Raw genomic sequence first — 25,675 nt, 5'->3', positions numbered from 1 at the left:
TTGTCTCTTTGTGCACTCATAATATGTCTGTTGTGACCCACTCTGTGTGCTAATTGACATCTTTTCTGTTCCTGTCGGTAGTCTCTTTGTAGATAAGATCTGTGTCTTGTATCCCATTGGCCTGCAGTGAGCTTGATGCACAATAAATCTTTAGTAGATGTTTAAAACGAATGAATAAAGGGTGGAGCATTTGAATTTGAAAGACGATTATAGTTCACCAAGCAGAGAAATGGTACAAGGAGATTCTAGAGAGAAGAAATTGAGAGTTGGTCCAGGGCCCACCATGACTTATTCCACATATGCCCTTAATATATGCTGCTAAACTTACCTGAACCTCGCTTTCCTCATCTGCAAAATGGGGATAATATTTATCTTGCAGGTTCATGGTAAGGATTTAAGATGATGTTTATAAAGGTCTTAGCATCTTGTGCATACAAAGTACCATGATGAAATATTAGGCTGTTTTCCAATTAATCTCTATGCCCGGCGTGGGGCTCGAACTCACGACTCCGAGATCAAGAGTCACACACTTTCCCACCTGAGCTATGTTTTGTTTGAAAATAACATGACTTTGTTGGTTATAAACTACCGATGAGTATTTTTTAAAAATTTGAGGCTTGTGTTAAAAATATGAGGAGAGCCACTCTTTACTGTTCGTGGCCTTATGGTGCTTGTCCTGAAAGGATTGTTATTCCTGGAAGGATTGAACCCTACATGATTTTGCCTCTTTCTGACTGAATTCATAGAATAATTATTCCGCTAAATTCTGTGCTCCCCATTCTCTGACTCACAGGACATGTGAAAAGAAATTCTTCATGTGGCTTTGAAAGGTGGAAAGGAAACTGAAGTCCTCACAGCTGACACACTGCTCTGTTGTCCCCATGTCGGCCACGCTTGTGCAACTTTCCCCTTGGAATTAGACAGAGTCTCTGTTAAGTGATCAGCGGCAGGAATCCATCCAACCTAATGGGCATTTAAAGAAATCTGTTACAGGAGCAAAATCTGTTCTAGGTGGTCAGGTCTCTGCTTTTCTAAAGCCAAAGAAATATATCTGTGGCTAACGCTGAAGTTTTCTTAAAACAGACAAAAAATGTATTCTTGGGAGGCTGCCTCTTCTTCTAGAGTGTTACGTTATGGATAACAGCAGAATAGCTGTGGCTGGCTGGCACGGATTTAAACCCTTAGAGTGGCTCAGTGAATCTCACGGCAGCCTTGTGAGACTGGCCGTGTTGTTTGCACTTTACAGATGAGGAATCTGAGGAACAAGCCTTCAAAATCAAGTGTGCCTGACTCCAGAGCTCTTGCTTTTAGTGGGTCGGCCTCGTGGTCTTCCGGCCTGTATTCCATTGGTGGATCTGCTTTGTTGGTGTCCCTCCGTCCCAGAAAGAGTGTGGGCAGCTCAGAAAGGTCTCATGAGCCCTGTCGGTGAGACTGCCTTGTGGCTTCTGTCTTCTTCCCCTGCTCAGCTACGGGGTGCTGCTTTGGGAGCTCCTGACTGGCGAGGTGCCCTTCCGAGGAATCGATGGCTTAGCCGTAGCTTATGGAGTGGCCATGAACAAGCTCGCTCTTCCCATTCCTTCTACATGCCCAGAACCTTTTGCCAAACTCATGGAAGGTAAGTGACCCCTGGCTGGAACAAAACTGGAGAAAGTTTACCTTTCGGCAGCCCTTGGGTACATTGCGGACAATCCTGCAGGGTCGGTTACTGAAAGAGGAGGTGAAGCATTGGTCACTCACGGAGGAATCCTGTGGGTGGTTGGAAGACCTGCTTGAAGATATGTCAACACCCTGCCTCGCTGATGTCACAGATGTCCCTTCTGTCCATCTACAGTGACTGTAGAGCTTGGCTCAGTAACTAAAGCCTGCTATCCAGGGCTTTAGCATTTTATTACTTAATAAAAAATGAGTGTATTACACATATAGAAGCAACGAACATCGGAGAAGAAAGGAACTCTAGAAGTCATCTGGTCCCTAAGTGAGAAACCCAAAGCTGAGAGAGGCGAGGTGCACTCCATTAGCTAGTGTCTGAGCTGAGAGTAGGTAGAGTTCACTTTTCCTGCTGCCCAGCCTGGTGCCTTTTATCCTTGCCTTATCATCATCCCATAGAGGTGGGCAAGGCTGGCTCATTTATTTGTGGGAGATTGAGGCCCCGAGTCTCGTTACCCACTGTCAAGACTGGAATCGTGTAGGAACAGGAGAAGTCATGGCTGTTGAACTTCACGCAGGCAGAGTCTCTGGACTTGCTTTTCTTATGCTAACTCAACAGAGTCAGATGGGGGTGGCCGCATTATATTTCCCCATTCAGTCTTTATAATATTGAGGGTGGGCAGCTTGTTTTATTTCCCCAGCCCTATTTGTGGTTACCTACCCAGTGTTTCAGTTTCTGGAGGGAAAACTATTTCTGGTAAGTGAGGTCCCATAATATTCTAAGTCTTAACGCTTGTCTCTGTCCATTCATGCTTTCTGTCCGCTCACGTGTTCCGTGCAGACTGCTGGAATCCCGACCCTCACTCACGACCATCTTTCACAAATATCCTGGACCAGCTAACTACCATAGAGGAGTCTGGTTTCTTTGAAATGCCCAAGGACTCCTTCCACTGCCTGCAGGATGACTGGAAACATGAGATTCAGGAGATGTTTGACCAACTCAGGGCCAAAGAAAAGGTAAATAAAACAAGAAAAAGCCATGCATTGAATCAGTGGACCTTCCCCACTGGGGCCTCTGGACAAATTCCGACACAAACACCTTCCTGCTTGGTCTGTGGTAACAGAGCAGCTTTTTTCTTCCTGGCTTTACATGGAGAGAGTTCTCCAGGCCTTAGGTATGCCCTGAAATAGTATAGACGTTTTCTTTCTTTCCGGGATATGGCAGGAACAAGTAGGGGAGTCATGATCCAAAGCTCTTCTTACAGAGTATCTATTTCATTGTCCAAACCAGAGGAAGAGCACCACTGGGTAAGTACCAGCAGAAAGTATGAGAAAGTTCTAGAAATGTTTCTTGGTTCTGTAGTGGACTTCTGGGGGTGGGGGGTTAACTTGTTACAGGGATACTTCAACACTGAGCACAGGTATCAGAATCAGAAATAGCGATGGGCTAAAAATACTATGGTTCTGAAACTATTTGGTATTCTGCGTGTTTTTATGAAAAGGGCTCAAGCCCAAACTGACTGAGGAGTTCAGATATTCTTAGCTTACTAAAGATCTACCTTTTTGTTTTGGTGTCTATTCCCTATGTGGCTCCTCTCTTTGCCCTTCATGCCTGGTTAGCAGCCAGTATCCACAGAGGTGAAGCTTCACACCAGCACCTATGTTGCTTCTACGACAGGGGCCAGGCTGGACCTAAGGGCTATAGCTGCGGGCATAAGCGGCGTCCATGTGTCTCTTGGTTAATTTCTGTTTTCCCTTCTCATTCCCCATTATGGGCATTTGGGAAGCAATTTAATATGACAGTAGCTAAAATTGTGTATGTCTTTCAAGTTCTTTCACTTGAAATGTCTGATGATAAAAGAACCTTGTATCATTTTTATCTTGGGGGGGGGGGTGGTTATGGCCCTTGCCCCGGCATGTAGGGCAGGTATTATCTTTTTCATCTCAAGGCTGAGGGTCAGTGACTTGTCTAAAGTCACACAGCCAGGATAGTGAGAGGCAGAATCTTGAACCTGGATCTTCTGATTCCAAACTTTTTCTCTCCAATATCATTGTTGTTTCCCTAAACAAATGACTTAAAAATCATTTCTGGAGCTGATGTGAAGAAATTAAACTCTTTTTTTTTTTTAATTTTTTTTTTTTAATGCCATATAGCAGTCCTAAACCTGGTAGTATTTGGCAAGTCAGTGAGGATTCTGCAGGGGAATGGAGTGAGTCTATGACATCTTTTGTGACCTGGGGGGTGGGGGAAATCCGACACTGACCTTGGAGCAGACTAATTAATCGAGTTTGTTCCTGTTACTAATGCTATTCCAACTAGAAGAAACCTAGAGTTGCTGGTTCTTTTTAGACTGTTGAATCATTTGACTCTTGGTTTTCTTTCTTTTGATTGATGAAATTATAAGGGTACTAGCCACTAAGAAGAATGAAACTTGGATTTTGTCAGTAAATAGTTGCTAGGAAAAGCCAAACCCATTCTCATAACAGCTAACATTCGTAGAGCATGTTCCCTGTGCCATGCTCTAAGTAATTAATATGAATTCTTATGTAATCTTACACAATAAGATAATAATTGTCTTACGTACCATGTGCTGTCAGTGCTGTTAATTCCATATTGCATATGATGCCCATGGTAATTCACTCCAGGCCACTATTCAGCCAGTTTGTTCCAGAGTCCTTGCTCTTTTTTCTTTTTCTTTTTTAAGTTTATTTTGAGAGAGAAAGAGAGAGCATGTCCACAAGTGGGGAAGGGGCAGAGAGAGAGGGGGAGAGAGAATCCCAAGTAGGCTCCGCACTGTCAGTGCAGAGCCCGACGCGGGGCTCCAACTTAAGAACCGTGAGAACATGACCGGAGCCCAAGTCAAGAGTCAGATGCTTAACCGACTGAGCCACTCAGGTGCCCCCAGAGCCCTTGCTATGATGATGCCTGTCCATTATAAGGCTTGTAGTTGGGCAAGTGAGGGCGAGATGGATAATGAGCTTTCTCTCTGGAGAGATTCCTACTAAATCATTGTATGCAGATAATGTGATTTGCATACTAGGAGACTGATCCCCAAATAGGTGTTTCACAAGCAGGAGACTCACATGTTTGAGTCTTCCAGATATATGGTGCCTTTGGCAAGTACTCCACAAATGTCCTGGTTTCCCATATGATTCAGCTCATTCTCAGCGTGTCTCAACTTGACAGCTTCCACATATAGTGACAATGGATTTGTCTCCGGACTGGGGTCTGACTTCCCACAAAAGAGGGGGCTACAACACAAACCATCCCCTAGACAAGAGGGCACAGGAGAAGATGACTTAGGAAAGCTGAAATCAGCTTGAACTTTTTAACTTTCCCATCTAGCAGCAAAATCAACCAACCAGGAATGATTTTTCTCAATCTTCCGTGTATGTGTGTTCTCCTGATGGTGAAAACAAAGTACTGGGATAAGGAGAGCCAAGGTTTTGGGGGGAGCATACAACAGTTGCTTATTTCATTAAAGAAGGAGAAGTCCAAAAGTTCAGGCTCATCTCTCAGACACTTTGGATGAATCTGGGTTCCCGTAAAGGCGTGTATTTATAAAATTGAATTCTGTCTCCCCCTCCTTTCTCATTCACGCGTTGACACTGAGCACCTATCATGTACAAGACAGTTTTCAAGGTGCCAATCCTTTTCTCACTTCTGCCTTTTCTATAATATTTATTATCAATTTTGATACTCTTTTGAGAGTAGAGGGCAAGTTGAGTGAAAGTTCCTAAATGTCAGAATATTTTATTCCCCTCAGGTCTCTGTTCTCTCTTTGTTCTCTACCCACTGCTCAGCTTTGCCAATATGTGTTCACAAACTTTTTTCCTAGCTCTAGACTCCCTTTCTACAGTCCAGAATGACTTCTTATAGTGGAGCATTCCATGGAGAAATTGTAGCTTTCGACCACAGAAGTGTTGCTCTGACTACTTTATTGAAGAAATGCCCATTTTTTTTTTAGGTTTGACTACATCATGCCCCCTCACTTCAGTCTTACGCCCTGGGTAACCAGTGCTAACAGTTTAGATGCCAGATTTGACAATTGTATGTACATGTTCTGTTCTCATTCCTGTTTCCTCTCCTAATACCTAATACCACCTCCCCTCCCCTCCCCCCCCCCCATCTCAGGAACTTCATAAATTCATGCAGAAGGAAAAAGGGGAAGCAGGCAAGAGGGCTTGCCCATCTACTAGGGCAGTGGTACTAGAGCAAGCGCCTGGCAAAGACTTTGGGAAATGTTTTCTCTTCTCTTTGCTGTGCTGTCGTGGTCCTTCCAGAGCAAGTGGTTGTCCTTTGAGATAAGGGGAGAGTTCAAACCACATGCCTCAGTAGAGTCACTCACCAACTGAACAGAGGTTTAGAAGACTCCCTTTTTTGAACAATCACTCTGGAAATACATTTTTATTTGAGTGTTAGGTGATGCCTGGAGGGTGATTCATTTCTAGGGGGGGCACGTTTTAAGCTAGATCACATTTAGTTGGCTCCGGTTTAAGAAACGTCCCTTATATAATGGGGAAAAAAATTAAAATAGAACCAAGTCTGTGTATTTTTTTTTAAATGTTTTTATTTATTTTTGAGACAGAGAGAGAGAGAGCATGAGCAGGGGAGGGAGGGGCAGAGAGAGAGGGAGACACAGAATCTGAAGCAGGCTCCAAGCTGTCAGCACAGAGCCTGACGCGGGGCTCGAACTCACCGACTGTGAGATCATGACCTGAGCCGAGGTCGGACGCTTAACCGACGGAGCCACCCAGGTGCTCCCCAAGTCTGTAAAATTTAAGGACAGGATTATATTTTCTACCCAACCCCCCCCCCATTTTTTTCCAATCACAGGCAATTTTTATCAGTAATCAAGGAGCACCTGGGAACTACCAGTCCCTGTCTCCAGGGCTGCGGTAGCCGTGTCCTCAGTGTGGCCGTGCCCAGCCTGCCTGTCCCCAGCGTCCAGCGTGGTCAGGTGTCCATTTACCAGCTACCTGTGAGGCCTGCATCTCCTCCTGGGACCGGGGGTATTGGGCATCACAGGAGCGCTGTCCAGGTTTCCGGGAAGCACTGGCCCTCGGGGGCCCTCAGCCTCCACCCCTGCACTGAACGCCCCGTCTTCTCCCTGCTGCGTCTGCCGCTGCAGGAGCTCCGCACCTGGGAGGAGGAGCTGACGCGGGCCGCGCTCCAGCAGAAGACTCAGGAGGAGCTGCTGCGGCGCCGCGAGCAGGAGCTGGCCGAGCGGGAGATCGACATCCTAGAGCGGGAGCTCAACATCATCATCCACCAGCTGTGCCAGGAGAAGCCCCGGGTGAAGAAACGCAAGGGCAAGTTCAGGAAGAGCCGGCTGAAGCTCAAGGATGGGAACCGCATCAGCCTTCCTTCTGGTCAGCGGCCGGGCTGGGGGTGGCTGGGGGGGTAGGGAGCAGGGCAGCCTGCTGCAGGGGACCCCGGGGGGCGGCCAGGGATGGGGCTCTGGGGCTCAGAACGGAGCAGGTTGGACGTGGCCCGTTCCGCTCACCGGAAAGACTGGCCTGCGGAAAAGCTACCCGGCTCCAGGGGAGGTTTTTTTTTTGTTTTTTTTTGTTTTTTTTTTTTTGGGACAGAGAGAGACAGAGCATGAACAGGGGAGGGGCAGAGAGAGAGGGAGACACAGAATCGGAAACAGGCTCCAGGCTCTGAGCCATCAGCCCAGAGCCCGACGCGGGGCTCGAACTCACGGACCGCGAGATCGTGACCTGGCTGAAGTCGGACGCTTAACCGACTGCGCCACCCAGGCGCCCCTCCAGGGGCGTTTTTGAGGGTGACTGATCACAGGGTGTGAAGGAAGACCGACTGGTGGCTGGTGGACCTGACAGGCCGTCACGGTCCAGACTGACAGTCGCATGGTGGCTCACATAGACATGTCTCACATGAGGCAAGCCTGGTGAGGAGGCCCAGAGCTGCAGGGGCAGATTCCGGGGCATGCGTATGCCAGAGACGAGAGAACGTCGTGCTCTGCAGAATAACTTATCTCTGGCTTTCTTTAAATAATTAGTTGTGTGCGAGCAGTGGAGATCAGGATTAATGTGTAAGAATTTGATTTATGCACAACCTTTCAGAAGCACATTGGGTGAATAAAGGCACATCTGGAGTACGTCCAGGCTTGGGGAAATGCAAAGTAAAAGGAATCTGTGAATTAGAATCTTTGTGGGGTGTAGTGTACCCGTGGAGGGAGGTGAGTGTGTGTTTATGTAGATGAAAAAAACTTCGTTGTAGTCTAAGTTTATCAGGTCTGGGAAGCAAACTTACAGAAGTGTAAGGAACCAAGGGAAAAGGGCGGAATAGGAACAATAGCCGATGATTGTAAGCACTGGTGGCTTCAGTACAGACAAGGGAATCCATTCAATGAAATTCCGTGACTTTGTTTGTGGGACATGTTTACTGGTGTCCATGTTGCACATTTTTTCTGGCCAGGCAACAGGGAGTCTTTGAGTTCCTCTCGAACGTGTTGCGTGTGGTGCCACGCTGCTGCCGTGTGCTGGGGAAGGCTCATAGGAAAACAGTAGCTCCCACCTTCCGGGACACTGCATCTAGTGGGGAGACCTAGGTGTGAACACTCAGCTGTTCACACTTCTCGATACATGAGGACACTGGAACTTAGAAATCCAGAGCTGCAAGTTTTACGTTCTTCATGCTCTGCCATAACTGCCTCTGGAAGACGTCACAGTCTGGACCATTAGCCCCATTGCCCTCACTTTCCTAGGTTCCCACCAAGGATTAGTCCTAATTACTCTGCCCTGCCTGCACTTAATGAGAAACATCAGTCTCCCTGCTTTGGTCCCTAAGAAAAGGGGGCATGTACTAATAGATTGTAGGAAGCAGAATTGTTTTTATTTATTTTGAGCTGAAATCAAGAGTGGGACACAATCGACTGAGCCACCCGGGCACCCCAAGAAAAAGAATTTTAAGTTAGATTTCCTAGAATACGCAACAAGTCTCATGTCTTAAACAACTATTGTAAATCTGTATATATAAGATTCGCTTAGACAGTGAATTTTCCTTCTCCTCATATGTTGGTCCTGCTGCCCTGCCTTCTTTGGGGAGAAAGAGAACATTTCCTAGGTGAACAAGTTGCTTCTTGGGAAACTGGGGCCTGTCCCTCAAGCCCAGGACATGTCACTTTTCTCATAGGAACTAGATTATGGGAAAATGCGTCTAGCGGGGATGCATTCACTTTTCTCATAGGAACTAGAGTATGGGAAAATGCTAATGCACACACATGTCTGTGTTTCCCCAAGCAGATTTCCAGCACAAGTTCACGGTTCAGGCCTCCCCCACCATGGATAAAAGGAAGAGTCTCACCAACAGCCGCTCCAGTCCTCCTGCGAGCCCCACCATCATTCCTCGCCTTCGAGCCATCCAGTGTGAGACTGTTTCCCAAATTAGCTGGGGCCAGAACACACCGGGGGCACCCGTCCCCTGCTCTGTCCAGCCACCGACTGGCCCAGGCTTGCTCCATCCATAACTTCTGCCACCTCTCCTCGACAATGTGTATATACATGCACATATGTACGCAAACCCGTAGCCCTCCTTCTTGTCTCTCTCCATTAGCTTTACTACCGCCTCCTCTACCTTTTACTCTTAGATCCCAGCAAAGGGGGTTGTGGGTATCGACGGGATCCTTAGTGAACTACAAAGCAATTTGGAAACTGGTGTGTGATATAGATACCCTGGTACCTGGCCTGGGTTGGTTGGTACCCTGGCCTAGGGACCTTGTGCACTCTCCGCCATGTTTGGGGCGTCACTGTTTTTCTTTTGTTCATGCTTCCCAGGGAAGGGTGTTTTCAAAGTGTGGTTCCTAAGAAAACTCACCAAAGACTTTGTGATAGACCAAATTGGGACTGATTTTATTTTCACCACCGTGTTTACTGAAAAGAATTTACACATACACGTGTGTGTGTGTGTGTGTGTGTGTGTGTGTGTGTGTGTACATGAACAAAGTAGTTCCCCTAACTTAAAGATAGAGATTTCATTTTTTTAAAAGCCCTAGATTTCTGGCTATCCTTGAAAATCGATTTGTATCAGTGGATTCCCTTTTCCACATGGCCGCAGTTGGCTAGAACCAATGGCAGTGTCCATATGCACCGTATTTTGCCTCAGTCCCCTCAGCTCCCTATTTTTTGGTGTCTGGAATCATTCACTCATTTATGATGTAAGCCTCTGGAGCATTTGGGTTTCAGCCCTTGTTATAAGGTAGCAATGTCAGAAGAATGTTCCTCCTCTCTTATCTAGTATATTTCTCTAGGCCTGTTCCCTCCCCTTCTCCTACTCCTGACTTCCTTCTCCATAGTCTTGAGTTCCTCATTATCTTTCTTTCTTACCTACAATTCCTTTCTGCACTTCCAAGTCTTCCTTACCCCCTTATATTTTTTCTCTCCTTCCTAACTCCTCACCCACTGCCCCTCCCCGCCCAGTTCCACCCAACAAAACCAAGTTCTTTAAGTCAGATCTGTTTGGAACTCTGCCGTCTGGCTGGCCTGAGCTCCAGCTTTGCATTGGACTTACGAGAATCTGGGCAGTTTTTCCATGTTTGGTACTTTGCGAGTGCTCAGTGATTGGTGGCTGAGGACTTGAAGGCTCCACTTGGGCACAGAGTTTTTGAGGAGGTGTGACTTCTTCCCTGTAACTCCGTGCGTGTGTGTCCACGTGCGCATGTGTCTGTGTCTGTCTGGTGAGGTAGAGGCTAGTTTGGGGGGGGGGGGCTGTCTATCTTTCTTTCCAGATCCCATCCAACTTTTGTTCTTCACAGTGACACCAGGTGAAAGCAGCAAAACCTGGGGCCGGAACTCAGTCGTCCCCAAAGAAGAAGGGGAGGAGGAGGAGAAGAGGGCCCCCAAGAAGAAAGGACGGACGTGGGGGCCAAGTACACTTGGTCAGAAGGAGCTTGCCTCGGGAGACGAAGGGTAAGAGCCAGAATGTAAGAGATTCTTTCCACTTAAAGATGGGTATACCCTTTTAAAACTATGATATGAAATACCTTCTTCTCTGTTGTGTTTCATTGCTTTCTGAGAAATTACAAGCTTCAGTTTTCCAATGTTCTCATTTCCTGAACCTCCTAGGACAGGGCTCAGCATACGTTTTCTGTAAAGGGTCAGATAATAAATATTTTAGGCTTTGTGGGTCACATCCTCTCTTTTGCAATTACTCACCTCCTGTGTTGTAGTGCAAAGGCAGCCATAGACCATGGGCATTATGTAAATGAATGAGCGTGGCTATGTTGATTCAGTAAAACTTTACGAAGGTGGGTGGTGGACAGGATTTAGCCCCCTCGTTGTAGTTTGCCAACACCTGAAGTCCCGGTTCTTCATAGGCCAGTCGCTACATGTAGCAGTGTAGTGGTGGCGAGCATAACCCCTGACCCCAGGCTGCCTGGGCGTGAATCCTGGCTCTGCCATGCCTCACCGTGTGGCCTCGTGTTTCCTCATCTGTAAATCGGTGGTTATACCAGTACCCATCTCCCGGGGTTGATGTGAGGATTAAATAACTCCATTTTGGGAAGCACATACAAGATTAGCTGGCTCATAGGAAGCATTTGTAATACCTGCTGTGATGGTTCTTCCCTGCTCCTGGTGCATTTTCTATTTCCTACCTTATTCTTGGTGTTAGAGGCTAGAATCCTGTTTTTTGACTTTTCTGAGTGTGAGAATAGGCAGTAATCCCCTTTGCCCTTTTCAGAGACTTTCCTGAACTTGTGTCCGAACCTGTAAGTGGCCTTGGTATTCCTTCGAATACTAAGAAGATTTCATGTCCAAAATCTGTTCTCTCATGTCAGATCCGGGCTGAGAACGAAAATAGCAATTTGATTCAAAAAGGATTGACTCCGAAGCCAGGCTTTAGAAATCACAAATACCTTGGAATAGAAAATTTAGGTACATAGGGTGAACTGCCTGAGCTCTGTGAGGGCTCGATGATGGTCCTCTAGGAATGGTGAATTGCTCTGCTGTGCTAGGTCCTGTAGAGGCAGGATCTCCCTCAGTTTGGATTCCTTCGAGCCCTGGGGTAGAGTAGGGTTAGGATGGGTCTGAAAGTCAGTCACGCTGAATCCCTGGATGTTTCTGACATTTCAGTAGCTTCTCTGGTTCTGCTTCATTTATAGATGTTTTTCGTCTTGTTTAGTAAATTAACTTTGGTTCATGTTTCAAAATATTAACTTTGAATTTTCTTCCTCCTTGCGTAGATTTGTCCTCAAAACTATTGAAGCAGTTCATAGAGGTGGGGGAGGGGAGGGGCAGAGAGAAGGAGAGACAGAATCCCAAGCAGGCTCTGCACTGTCAGCATAGAGCCCAGTGTGGGACTCGAACTCAAAAACTGTGAGATCATGACCTGAGCCAAAATCAAGAGTCGGACGCTTAACTGACTGAGCCACCCAGGCGCCCCAAAATATGACTTGAATTTTTTATGATTCTCAATTCCTGTTGAAGAAATAAAGTATATTCTGTTCATTCTCGAGTAAAGGCTTCTTTAACGTCAGAAATTTTGGGAGCCTCTGTGTGATAATATTTCTAATTTTAGCCCCTATCAACGGAAGAAAATAATCCCTAACAACAAAAAGCTATATTGAATTCAGTAATGTTAAGTGAATATACATCCTTTAAAAAATGAGTACATATCTGTAGGAAACGTATGCACTTGCTTGTAGATAGCTTGGGTATCTGTGGGTTCACACGGCCTCTGCAGTTATGCTGTGGCTGTTCAAGGACCTTTGTCCCACAGATTGGGAGGTCCTGGGTCTCCTTGTTAGGATTATTCCTTCATCACGTGGGCTTTGCTTACCGGGCCAGAGGAGGGCAGCTACCAATGTAGCTAGAGTCAAGCCTTGAGGGCTCCCATGTGGGAGATACTGAATTGGATGTACCCACTGTCGCCTACTACTGATTTTCTTTATTCATTGAAGATCCCCTCAGAGACGTGAGAAAGCTAATGGTTTAAGTACCCCATCAGAGTCTCCACATTTCCACCTGGGGTGAGTCTAATCTTCACCCTTTCATCAAATGTGTTCGTAATAGTCCCCTTCCATTTCCTTGTCCTCACAGCACATCCGGTAGAATCAAACCTCATTATTGCCAAGGCTATGCTGATTTTTTTCCTTTAAAGCAGTACCATCGTGCACCCTGGGAAATTCCTGTGTTGGTCTGACTTTCCCTCTCCTCACTTCTCTGACCACTCCCGTTGTGGGGATTCTCCTGGCACCCTTAGTTTTAGGGGGCAGTACATGACTATTTATGCTTTGAACTTTAGCACTGGCTTTGACTTTGCTAATCTGGATTCCCCTTGAACTCAGAGCTGGAGGTGATGTTATAAGATCATCGGCTAAAAGTCCCAGGCTGTGCGTTTGGTTAGCATGCTTATCCCTGGCTGTGTATTTTGGTTGAAACCAATGGTGGCCGGAATATACTTGAATTCACTGGTGTTTCTGACAGCACTTGAAATAGAGATCTGAAGTGAGGGGAAAAGTTGGTCCCTCTCTCTCCCTCGAGATGGACCGGGAAGAGTGGGCTTTAGCTGAACAGCTTTTCCTGGCCCTAAAATGAGAGCCACCTCTGGTTATAATCCTGGTATGTCCAAGGCAGCCATAACCCACGGAGTCCTCAGCCTTCTCTCTTCGTTGTCCATTAGAGAAAAGACCAGTGCTTCTGGGCCTCTAATTCCCCCCCCATCGTAAAGGGGGTTGATGGGGTGCCCAGTCAGGATCCTCAGAGTTACTGGCTGGCAGGTGTGAGCTCATCACAGGGACTTGAAAGCAAGCTCCTGCCCTTTTCCTCTTCATTCCCAGACAAACCAGGGGCTCGAGTGCAGCATTATGTACTACCCACATAGGTCTGTCCCAAAGTGCACTGCTTTGGTGCAGCTTTGTTGGCTGATTTTTGTTTTTGAAAAGTGGATGGCTTGGAAAGTTGCCTAAGCATGCCGTGAGCTTGGAAGGAGAAGTTGAGAAATGGCCCATCCCTGCTAGCTCATCTGCCCAGGGCTCGCCTGGGATCACAAGGCTTCGAATTGCAGTGTCTCTGATGTCAGCAGTGTGCTGGACACAGTGTCCTGGAGTGATCGTCTCTGCCTTAAGGTGGGCTCAGGCAAGACCCTGGCCAGTGCTGGGCAGTCCTCATTCTTCCTGTCTTCTTGCCGGCCTGCCTGCTAGATCTTTCCACAGCTCCGTAGCAGCATGTGAAGGGGTGGGTTCATGGCCCTGCTTTTCTTTTCCTGGAGCATGTGCACTTCTGTTTGTGACACGAGGGGACCCAGTGATATTCGTTACCCCGAGGCTCCTGGGCTTTGGTGGAATTAAGCACACAGAAAGAGACGTTTCCATGGGCCCCTGGAGGCGAGGGTGGAGTAAGGGAAGTCACCAGTTCTAACAGTTCCCCCATTTCCTCCTATTTAGCCTCAAGTCCCTGGTAGATGGATATAAACAGTGGTCGTCCAGTGCCCCCAACCTGGGGAAGGGCCCGAGGAGTAGCCCAGCCCTGCCAGGGTTCACCAGCCTTATGGAGATGGGTAAGCATGGCCCTTGTCCTGACTGTCCCTGTTCCCTCAGGGAACTTCTGGCCAAGCTTCTGGGAGTGTTTGAGGACTCCTAGTACCACCTCATGGGGATTGTCTCCTCTTTGACCCAACTCCTGGGCCCTCACCCCATTCCCTCTTCGTTGGCTCTACTCCCATTGCATCAAACCTTCCCAAATCACAGTTTGTTCCCACTGCTGCCATGGAGCCTGCCCTTGGCCTCCTATCCCAGGGCGCCGGTTGTAGTCTCCTTAGGGCAGTGCAGAGGGTGAGGACTTGAATCAGGTGCTTCCATCTGCTTGGGTGTCTTTGTATTTTAACGTGGGGAGTCTGCAAGACAGGAGATGGTGGCGGAAGACACTGTGGTCTTTCTCTAAGGAAGCTTTCCAGTTGCCTGTGATTGCTGAATGGGTAAGGTCTTCTCCAGGCTCCCCCCCTCTCTCAGATAGGATGTCCTCTTCTCTCTGAAGATTTCCAAGTCTTAGTAGGTCAGTCTACAGCGTAGATGGGCCTTCACCCATGTAGAGGATTCCAGTCCGTTGCGGGACACTGGTCTTGAGACCGGCCTCTAGGCCATTGTTGTAGAAATTCAAGGTCCCTTCCAGTTTTAAGGTGCAAAAACATTAGGGATGTTTCTGTTCTACCCACTATTCTAGGAAACTCACACACTGTACCTCTTGTGTTGAGGATCCCAATGCAAGAAGTAGGAAATGAGCAGATTTGTCTGCACACAGGAAAATAGGCTCTGGAATGGAGAGTGATTGCCTCATATTGGCCACGGTTGAGTGTGGAGGGGTAAAGCCCTGTGGGTTCAATGCCCGGTCCTTATCCTGCCTGTGAGACTGTTTGACCCTTGCACTCCTGAAAATCCAGGAGGCCCAGGAGGCCCAGGGTTGGGGAGAAGGATGAGATTCTTACTCTTGCTGCCTCATTCCCGTTTCCTGTCCCCCACACCCTGCCATTTTTGTCATCTCCAGAGGATGAGGACAGCGAAGGCCCCAGGAGTGGGGAGAGTCGTCTACAGCATTCACCCAACCAGTCCTACCTCTGTATCCCGTTCCCTCGCGGAGAGGATGGGGAGGGCCCCTCCAGTGATGGAGTCCACGAGGAGCCCACCCCAGTCAATTCAGCCACCAGTACCCCTCAGCTGACGCCAACTAACAGCCTCAAGCGGGGTGGCACCCACCACCGCCGTTGTGAGGTGGCTCTGCTTGGCTGTGGGGCTGTTCTCGCGGCCACAGGCCTGGGCTTTGACCTGCTTGAAGCTGGCAAGTGCCAGCTGCTTCCCCCAGAGGAGCCTGAGCCACCAGCCCGCGAGGAGAAGAAGAGGCGTGAGGGTCTTTTCCAGAGGGCCAGCCGTCCTCGTCGGAGCACCAGCCCCCCATCCCGGAAGCTCTTCAAGAAGGAGGAGCCCATGCTGTTGCTAGGAGACCCCTCTGCCTCCCTCACGCTGCTTTCTCTCTCCTCCATCTCCGAGTGCAACTCCACCCGCTCCCTGCTGCGTTCCGACAGTGACGAGATCGTGGTGTACGAGATGCCCATCAGTCCGGTTGAAGCCCCACCCCTGACCCCTTGCACCCACAACCCCCTGGTCAACGTCCGAGTGGAACGCTTCAAGCGAGACCCTAACCAATCCCTGACTCCTACCCATGTCACCCTTACGGCCCCCACGCAGCCCAGTGGTCACCGGCGGACTCCTTCTGACGGGGCCCTCAAGCCAGCGGCTCTCCTAGCCAGCAGGAGCCCCTCCAGCAATGGGTTGAGCCCCAGCCCAGGAACAGGTGAGTCCCGTCCTCCTTTTCTCTTTCCTGCTCTTGGGCCTCCCGGGTGTGGCAAGATTGGAGTGAATGGCAAAATTAGAATGACAGTTCCTCCTCTGATTCGGCCCACCAGGATGTGCTGCCCTGGGGTTGGAGAGATGGCCAGGCCGACTGATTTCTCTGTGTCCTGTGCCTCGGCAGGGGGCTTCCCTGAAGAGTGAAGGCAGACCGCAGGTTCTGGGAAGAATCGGACCCAGGGCTCCTGTAGGATGTTCAGGTCCTGGGTCTTGGAGGGCACAGTGTAGTGCCTTCAGGGCATCGGAGGGGCAGGAGCCGAGCTGTGCTCGTTCCCTGAAGTGGAGACAAAAGTTACCAGAAGGAATGCTACACTCATACAGGAGGGGTATTTGTGCCACGTAGCTGGGCTCTTGCCTGTGATTACAGCTTAGTACAGACCTACTCGTGGGCAAGCTTCCTCCCAGGCATCCTGCCTGTATCGCTCATCCCTTGTTTGTGCCTGACTCCGAATCCAGGTACATTCCTGTGCCTGTGCATGAGCTCGCCTTCCCTGACGCTGAGCCACCTGGGTGTCCACATCCCTGTCTTTTCCTGCCACTGTCACTTGCTCCCTAGAAGACCAAAACCTGACTTTGCAACCCCTCTCACCCAGTAGGAGAGGAGATGGCGACTGGGATTTCAGGGAGATTTTGAGTGTAAATGACAATTGTATTTTCCCTTTCGGCTTTAGATTTTTTGTTGTACTCAGGTATGTGTCCTCTTTGGGAAGAGACCTTATGACTCGTCTTCAGATTTTTGAGACCTAGATTTGTTCTGGCCTCACATGTTTATTAAATGGATGAACTGGAAATAAACAGACACTTCCTTACGTCAGGGGTCAGCAAACTTTCTCGTTAAAGGCCAGATAATAAATATTTTAAGCTTTTGGGGTCGTACGGTCTCCGTTGTAATTACTCAACACTGCTGCTGTCGTGGGAGAACAAGCTGTAGGTGCGGCTGTGTTACAATAAAACTTGTTTTGCAGACCACAGGGTGGCCCATGGATCGTAGGTTTTTCATTACAGATGTGACCCCCGTATGTCCTCTTCTTATTTTATTATCGGAGACAGTGATCATGGCCTTCTCGTTCACTGTTGTATCCCCAGTGCCTCCCAGCACACTCCGCTGCACATAGTAGGTGCTGCTTAAATATTTGTTGCTCGTGTTATTCCAGGTGAATAGGGATGTGGCAGGTATGGGGAGGGAGCAGTGTCTATCTGGTCTAGAAATGTGTGCCATCACCTGATGCCTCTCCCTCTGTCTCTTTGCCCAGGAATGTTGAAAACCCCCAGCCCCAGCCGAGACCCAGGTGAATTCCCCCGTCTCCCTGACCCCAATGTGGTCTTTCCCCCGACCCCAAGGCGCTGGAACACACAGCAGGATTCTACGCTGGAGAGACCCAAGACCCTGGAGTTTCTGCCTCGGCCACGTCCTTCTGCCAACCGGCAACGGCTGGACCCTTGGTGGTTTGTGTCCCCCAGCCATGCCCGTAGCGCCTCCCCAGCCAACAGCTCCAGCACAGAGACACCCAGCAACCTGGACTCCTGCTTCGCTAGCAGCAGCAGCACTGTGGATGAGCGGCCCGGACTCCCGGCCCTGCTCCCGTTCCAAGCGGGGCCGCTGCCCCCTGCTGAGCGGACGCTTCTGGACCTGGACGCAGAGGGCCAGAGTCAGGACAGCACCGTGCCGCTGTGCAGAGCCGAACTGAACACACACAGGCCCGCCCCTTATGAGATTCAGCAAGAGTTCTGGTCTTAACACGAAAAGGGTTGGGGGCGGGCAAGGGGGAAGCAGGAGGAGATGGGGGGAGCTGGCTGGCACAGCCCTTTCTCGGAGTTGGACCCCCTGAAATCCAGCCCTACTTCTTGCACTGATAATGCACTTTGAAGGTGGAAGGGATGGAAGCAGGGCCACTTCAGAGGGTCCCCTGCCCTGTAGGGCCTTTCTACCCATGTCCACTGGAAGGGGCTGTGGCCATCAGCTCTGGCTGTGTAGGGGAGGGAGGGGTGCGTGCATGTCCCCCACCCTCCACAGTCTTCCTCGCCTTTACGGTGACTCTGCAGGGTCACTCAGCCAAATCTGTCTGCTGCCCCCTCTCCTCAGCCCCCTGGGTAAGCCTGGAGCCTGTCCCGGAGTCCTCTTGTTAGCCCTGAGTTCAGCCTTCCCAAACACCAGTATTGGATGATCTGTGATTGATTTTGCTCCTCTTCCGCATTCTTCCCCAGCACCCATGAATCAGAGTCTCATCTGGTGTGAGATAACACGCTTTTCTGTGCCCTAAGCCCTTACGTGCCCGCTGGAGGACTGAAGGCAAGGTGCCCCAGTGTGGGACGTAGGAGTTGAGGGACCTGGTACTTACCCGCCTGCCCTTCCAGGTGCCCCGCTTATTTATTTGAGCCCCACAGGGGTAAGGGGACCTGGGGGGAGGAGAGGGAATTAGGAAAAACAGAGTCGAGTGGCAGCAAAGAGGGTAACAGAGTCTACCCTTGTTCCTTTCGGAAACACACAAATAAAGGCAGAAACCAGCACCTGTTGATGGCATCCATCTCCTACCCGGGGTCTGGACGTGGCCAGACCAGTTTCCGATACAAACATGCTCATCCCAGGGATAGTTTCTTGGGAGACTCACTCACTGGTGCCAGTTCTGAAGCCAGAGACAAAGTTCCTGTGTTGGTCCGTTATGTTGTTCTGGTCGTTATGTGTTATGCCCTTCTCTGGATCTTTCCTCCAATCCCTGGAGCCAGTGGATTATGTGTTTGGCTGGTAGATATCTCTGCACTGCACCAAAATAGCATATTGGTGGGGGGGGGGGGGGGGGGAGGGTCCCGGACACTGGGAGCTGGAACTGTGGGGATTTCTTCTCAGCCACGCCATCCATTACGGGATGCCCTTGAAGTAAAACGGAGCCATTAGTGGTACCTTCCACACACGGATATGGTGAGGCGATGATGTTCGTGGGGTGCTTAGTGAGCCACTAATATACAGGAACCTTTGAGCCCCAGGCACTGCAGACTGACCAAGGGCTCATGCCTCTGGGCACAGGTGGCCCCTGATGCTGGGCTCTGGACCCTGAGCTGGGTAGGAAGGAGAGCAGAGGCCAACCCTGACTTTTCTGGAATCTGTTTCCTTAACTGGAATGTTGAGCTGCTTGTGGAGCTTCCTCCTGTGTGCCTGCACCATTTCCACTTCCCCTGGGGCCTCCCGTGTCAAGTGTGAGCGGTTGCCTTTGTGCAGGACACACACGTAAACTTGATTGGGAGCAGAGCCTTGGGTCATGCTCCTCTCCCCTCCAGACTCTCCAAATGTGGCTTCCCTGTCTCTTATCATGGAATATTTCCTTGGAGACGTTGGCGGACCGCCTGCAGGTTCCCTGCATTTGCTGCCCGCCTGCCAGAAGGAGGAAAGCAGTGAAGCTGGCACAGATGATGAGTTTGGTCACCGCTCTGTCTCTCTGTCACTATGATCAAGTCCCAACCCGGGAATGAGGAAAGGGGTGACCTTGGTTTTCGAATGGCTCCCTGTTTTATGAGCTCACTGGCACTTTGGTTCAAGGGCCCCCCCCCTCATCTTGGGTGGGAGGCACTCAGTTTTGTTGCCCATGTTGTCTCATCTGTCTCCTCTTTTTGCAGTGAAGACTGTAGGGTGTTTTTTTTTCTTTTTTGCCTCCGTCCCCTCACCCCTTGGCTGGGGTGGGGGGAGGGGTTGTGGAATGTGAATCCTATTAACAGTTCCAGCCAACCCAGGGACTCCTCTTCATTCTTGATTGGGGAGGGGGCCACAGATGGTGTGTTCTGGGCCCTTCCCTGGACTCTCCATAGCCCCAGTTCCTAAGTCTCTAATGTGTCTATAAGCCCTTGGCTCCACTAAATGGCCCTTTGGCGGGGCGCAGCACACAGCATAATCCACACCTTGCTGGCTCTGGACAGTGCTCTGTGCTGTGAGGCAATTGACCGTTTTCTACTTTTTGTTGTTTTGTTAGGTTGCAGCCATCTTTTGGGGAAGTGGTAGTATAACTGATGTAATGGGCATGGAGTGGTGGCCACTTGCCATTGAGTAAGAGGCTGAACCCCTTTCTTACTCCTCCAGCCGGAGGAAAGACAAAGACTGGGTCTGCTATTGGTAGAATTGCACCTGTCGGAGGCAGAAGCAGGATTAGTCTGAGGCTGCTTCGTGAGCTGGCGCAAAGACGGAGGCGTTCTCTCAGCTCCTCCATATCCCGTCTCTGATGGGCCCCTGCCTGCCACATTCTCTCTCTGTCGGGTGAGGCGTGGTGGGATAAGGATCCTATAGAATTTGAGTTGTCCACTTAGGCTCCCTTGTCTCTATGGTCACGGTCAGGAGCAGGCCTTGAAGCTGGGATTAAGCCCCTGCGTTGGCAGTAGCCAGAATCCCTTTTTCTCTTTCCGTTTCTTTCCTCAGAGACACTCTCCCTCTGTTGTTGGCAGGTGTTCATTACCCAAAAGTGATTGGATGATTGGGATCCAGTGGCCCCCAGCATCAGGGGCCACCAGTAATGGTGATTGGAAACAGATACTGCTCTCTGCCCTTTCTCCTCAGATCCCTCATCTCCTTCCACTGATTCTAAACAGGATTATCCTCTGTTTACCCACCCCCCCCTTGGGGATCCAGGTCCCTGCCAGGGGCTGAGTGGATGTCTCCATTATCCTCATAGTATTTCTAAGAGGCTTGGTGGTTACTCTCTCTTCACTTCACATCCTTTAGTATCCCAGGGGTCTGGTAGTAATGATGAAGGTGATGATGATGATGTCTTCTATTTGTCAACTCAGAATAGTGCTAACCTTTCCTCCTGGCCTTTACAAAATTGCATCATTTTCCTTCTGATACACTTGCTGGTAGAGAAGAGAAAATGCTTAAAGAGGAAGAAATTCAAGGGAAGGGAAATTTGAAAGCTGCCTGGACTGGTCGCTGAGTCGGGCACCAAGCTCTAGGACTTGAACAAGGTGTCTGTCTTCCACCATCTGTTTTGCTGTCTGGCTCCCCTTTTAGCCACTCTCGCATTTCCTTCCTGTAAAAGCAACCATTACCTGTTTCCCGGTCAAGGGCAATGAGAACATGTTTCAGAGCAGGTCGGCAAAGCATGCAGCTCCCAGCCGGCCATTAGGACAAATTGCTGACCTTAACAGTGTGGTCCTCACCACTTTTGCCTCTAAGGGACTTTCCTAGTGTTTCTTACTTTGGTTTCTGGAAGAGTAGTGGTTTGGAGCTGGCTTAGAATGACTAACGGGGGCCATGGTCAGGCACATCTTCTGCGTTTATGCAGCACCTGGTGTTTACGGACCTCCTTTCTGATCCCCCCACTTAACTTGTCAGGCTGGTCTTTCCCAGCATTAGTGTCTTAGGAAGGAGGAAAATAGGAGACCAGGAGGCTGGAGTCAGCATCAGAATGACAGTTTGGGGTTTTGGAGTTTTTAGGAGTCATTCCCAGAGTCTTGTTTTTTTTCGAGACTGGAATGAGGCCAATTTAATTCCTGGAAGAATCTTTGCAAGAAGGTCTGCCGGCCCTTGGGACGCATGTCCTGGTGTGAGGTTCTTTACAAGGCCCCTTTCCCCTCAGACCAGGGTTGCTCAGGGACACAACAGGACACCCCAAGGGCATCTAGGTGTGGCTTGTTGTCAACACTCCTATTCCTCAGTCCCCACATTGGAGGCCCCCTCCTCCCTCTGGCCCCCACAAGGAGGGAGACCCCTCCTGAGCATTGCTAACTCTTCAAGCTTGCTTTTAACAAAAGCACAGAACAGCGGGTTCTGAAAGGCTGGATGGCTGTGAGTGGTTACACTTCAGGGAGCCTTGATCTTTTCTTCATGTGTTTAATTAAGCCTGTGCTTTTGACTCAGGTATGTGAGCCCCCCCCCCCCACCTCCACCCGCCTTCAAGCTGGTTGGAAACACTCCATTGCCTCTTGGAGGATTTGGGGGAAGAGGCAGGTGTTGCCCTTGCTGTAGTGCTGGGCCTTTCCTGAAAGCTCTGCCAGAGACTGGCCCTGGGTCAGGGGTGAGAGCAGCCTGCACCGCAGTGTGTTGTGATCATAAATGACCATGGTGGCAAGAACGGCAGGAACACGGTGACCTGAGCTGCCCACATGCCAGTGTGCAAAGTTGCAAGTGTCTCCTCCCCTCTGTGGACCTGTGAGCCCAACAACGAACTGAGGATGATGCTATCTTCCCTACCTGAAGCACGAAGCCCTTTAACTTTAAAATGTATGGTCCTGGAACCCAGGGTCCAGCACTGATAAGCCTCACCTTGCTAGTTTATTTCCCTTTGTGGAGAAAAGTGTGGGGGTTGGGTGGGGTGGCGGGTGGTTGTAGGTCAAAACCAGCCGAATATTGGCAATTTCCTGTGGTTCAGCCTACTAGGCCACTTGCCTCTCTCCTTGGCTTCAGGCCTGAGGATGGCTTCTTGTCAAGCTACATTTAGTCCTAGGAACACATTCCTAAATGCTCTCTTCTTTCAGACAAATCATTGCTTTCTTAGATCAGGAATTCAAATTAGTAAAAATCCACATCAGAAAGGAGAACCCACTGCTGCTTCTGGGAGTTCTCGGTCCCTGGCACCTTCCGGGCCTTGCCACTGGACCCTTGGCATCTCAGGCACTGGTGTTCGAAGGCAGGAGGCAGAAACCGGAGTCCCGGCTAATTATGGCTAATTAATAGGATTTAGGTGCCTAGCCAGCCTGACCCAGCTCTGGGCTTCTGGTTGGCTGTGCAGGTCAGGTGAACCTCTCATCATCTTCTCAGACTGCTGACGATTTCCCATTTGTCCTGATGAGATATTGACAGCCCTCCCGCTTTGTTCATTTCCGGTCTTGGGCACTGGCAGCACCCTGGCCTCCCTAGACAACTCAGGGAGCCCGGTCATTTGTTGTTCTGAAGGTCGGGCTCTTTCCTTAACCTGGAAGCCAGTAGGACTGGTCTTCCTGATTCTTAACTGCCTGTGGTTCCCTGCATCCCCCGCCTGTAGCCTTGCTTTGGGTTGTTAGCTCACGACTGCAGCTAGAAATTGAGAAGAGCCATTGTGTTGAGCTACATGCCCTTGGTACCCAGCTGTAGCAAAGAAGGGAGATGAACTTGTCAACTTTCTCCTCTGATTTTCCTCACTATCCATCCTAAACACACACGCGCACACATTCACACACTCACATAGTCACATGCTCACATACAGATTTAGACTATCTTCTAGAGGATTAAGGAAAGAAGTTGGAGATGGGTTTTACTTAGTTCGCAGAAAAGCTTTCTTTGGGATTTTCCTTCCTGTTAGAGCCTTTGAGTCTAGGTAAAGTGAAAGTTCACATATGTGTTCGTTTTGTTTCTCTGTAATTAGCTACTAGTTTTCATCCCTAGGCCTTCCCTGTTTCAGTGTCTTGTTCATATGTCCTAACCCTGTGTCCTTGAATTCCCATTTTGCTTTGGGATTTAAGTTATTGTAATTTGTCCACAATATTTAAAAATAGAAAAGTCCTGAAGGAAACTTACCAGGTTCTTTTCTTTGGCTTTTTTTTTTTCAAGGTACTGTAAATTGTTAACTAGGGATGCCAAGCAGGCTTGGTTCAATGGCTAAACCTCTTATCGTATTACAGTGTAATGCCGATTCAGCCTGGTCCCACCACCAGAGCACACACAGACTTGAATAAAACTGTTACAACAATGACTTCTGGTTTGCTGTGGTGCTTTGTAAGCTTATCGTTTCCCCACTTTTTAATTAAACAAGATATCCAAGTAACTGGCTCTTGTGGGGGGATTTCCATATGTAGGGAAAAATAAAAACCATGGCTATGGCACAGGAAACAGGAAGTGGGGGGAAAGCCTCCCTGAAGCCCCTGGAGCTCCCAGCTGGACCACAGAGGCCCTTCTGGCACATGGTGCTGAGCCGCACCTGCTGAGATGATTCAGTCTCTTCTCACAACTGACTTCTGCGCAGGCAATGGGTTTGGGCTTTCAGAGCCCTTGCAAGCATGTGCTGTCTCCCACCCCTATCATCATCCACCCTGATGTTCCTGGTGAAGTTGTAAATGGGGCTAAGAGGACAAACAAGTGGAGTTATACACGAGATTTTCTGCCTGTGAGGAAAATCTTGGATTCCTTGTCATCTTGATACTCTCAATGGCACTTGCCAGCTGTGTAACCTCGGGCAAGCCACTTAACCTCTCTGGGCCTCTTCTGGAGCAAGTTGATCACCAGGCAGCCTTTGTGCTTTCACTTTCCATGATTGTATATTGGGTGGGATGAGGGTGAAAACAGACGGGAAGAACCGTGTTGGGGGCTATCCTCTGCTGCCTTTGTCCCCTATTTCTTCATTCAGCTGAATGCGGAAGACAGCTTCTGAAACTTCTGTGTTGACACCCTCATATTTTACTGGTGTGACCTTGTATTTTATGCCATGTAGCTTAGCCTCATCTTCTGCAGCCCAGAAGGGGTGACTGAGATGGGGTTCCACGCTGGTGCTTAGACTGTGAGAAGAAAGATGACCCTTGGTTGAACTTCACGATGAGTTTGACCAGGACCCACGTGATCCTTGTAAGGCACATTGAGCAAAGAGAAAAAATGACCAAACTTCTTACTGGAGAAGATGCCATGGAAGGTGCCATATGCTGTAGGTATGTGTGTGAATTCCTCATGTTTCTGGAAAGGAGTTTGGCCATGTGGCTGAATTCTATAACATGGGCCCAGAAATTCTGTATAGTGATAAACACTAGCTACAATGTGCCAAGCATTGTGTCAAGATTTGATTCACATTATCTCATTTACAACATCTCGACATCCTTGAGTAGACCCCATTTTATCTTATATGTATGTGTGTGTGTGTGTGTGTGTGTGTGTGTGTGTGTGTGTGTTTAAGTAATCTCTACACCCAACATGGGGCTCAAACTTACAACCCTGAGATCAAGAGTCACACGCTCCACTCACTGAGCCAGCCAGGTGCCCTTATCTCCACTGTATATTGAGGCAAATGAGCGTCAGAATCAAGTAACATGCTCAAGGCCACAGAGCTATCAAATAGTGGAGCTGAGATTTTTCCAATTCTGGCATCTGCACTTTGTACCACAAGATGAGTCAGATGAAGACAAAGATTTATTTATAAGTCTCCCAAGATCATTTACAGGAGGGTTCAAATGACAACAAGTGACCCAAACAAGATTTTGAGAGAGGACTTCCACTACCTCCATTTTGATTTCAGTCTGTTCTTTCTAACTGATCACGTTCTTCATTCCAATTTATCTCTTAACTCAGGCAAAAGACCCCATGGGCAAAGCATCCCCTGAAGGGAACAGAAACTACCCCCTCAAACAATAAGGGCTGCCCTGAGCCGGCAAGACCCTGTGACTGACCCCAAGACAATAATCAACTTGACTTTCACTGCGCAACGGCATGTACCCACCGTCCCACCGAGCTTTGTCCCACATTTCCCTTGCATAAACCTGGAAATATTTTCAGCACTTTGGAGACGGTCTTTGAGACGCTAGTCCTCTGTCTTCCCCATGTTGATCTCATTTCTTGTTTCCCACCACTCGTTTGTCTGCCTTTGGATATTGTCAGTGGCAAGTAGATGAACTTGGTCTATTTGGGACCCCAGCAGCCAGGTGGTCTTGCACCCCTGTGCCCCGGATATAATTTTTTTAGTCTACCTCCACCCTCTTCCTCACTCAACATAGAATGTTGGAAGTGAGAA

The 25,675-nt window shown here is 49.1% G+C and overlaps 1 protein-coding gene across 1 annotated transcript in view; it reads left to right on the top strand.

The window, feature by feature from the left end:
• MAP3K9 (mitogen-activated protein kinase kinase kinase 9) overlaps window positions 1-18,768 on the top strand; it is a 75,440-nt gene extending 56,672 nt beyond the window's left edge. Inside the window, exons 4-11 of the mRNA XM_042990016.1 lie at window positions 1,467-1,615; window positions 2,489-2,664; window positions 6,780-7,020; window positions 8,917-9,039; window positions 10,425-10,578; window positions 14,055-14,167; window positions 15,151-15,954; window positions 17,264-18,768. Coding sequence (XP_042845950.1) covers window positions 1,467-1,615; window positions 2,489-2,664; window positions 6,780-7,020; window positions 8,917-9,039; window positions 10,425-10,578; window positions 14,055-14,167; window positions 15,151-15,954; window positions 17,264-17,748 — 2,245 coding nt within the window. The 3' untranslated portion in view covers window positions 17,749-18,768. The remainder of the gene's footprint in view (window positions 1-1,466; window positions 1,616-2,488; window positions 2,665-6,779; window positions 7,021-8,916; window positions 9,040-10,424; window positions 10,579-14,054; window positions 14,168-15,150; window positions 15,955-17,263) is intronic.
• The last annotated feature ends 6,907 nt before the right edge of the window (window positions 18,769-25,675 follow it).

The sequence above is a fragment of the Panthera tigris genome, chromosome B3, assembly GCF_018350195.1.
Source record: "Panthera tigris isolate Pti1 chromosome B3, P.tigris_Pti1_mat1.1, whole genome shotgun sequence".
In the NCBI taxonomy this organism is placed as follows: domain Eukaryota; kingdom Metazoa; phylum Chordata; class Mammalia; order Carnivora; family Felidae; genus Panthera; species Panthera tigris.
Note: the sequence above shows the minus strand (reverse complement) of the source record. Positions and strands in the feature narration are given on the sequence as shown.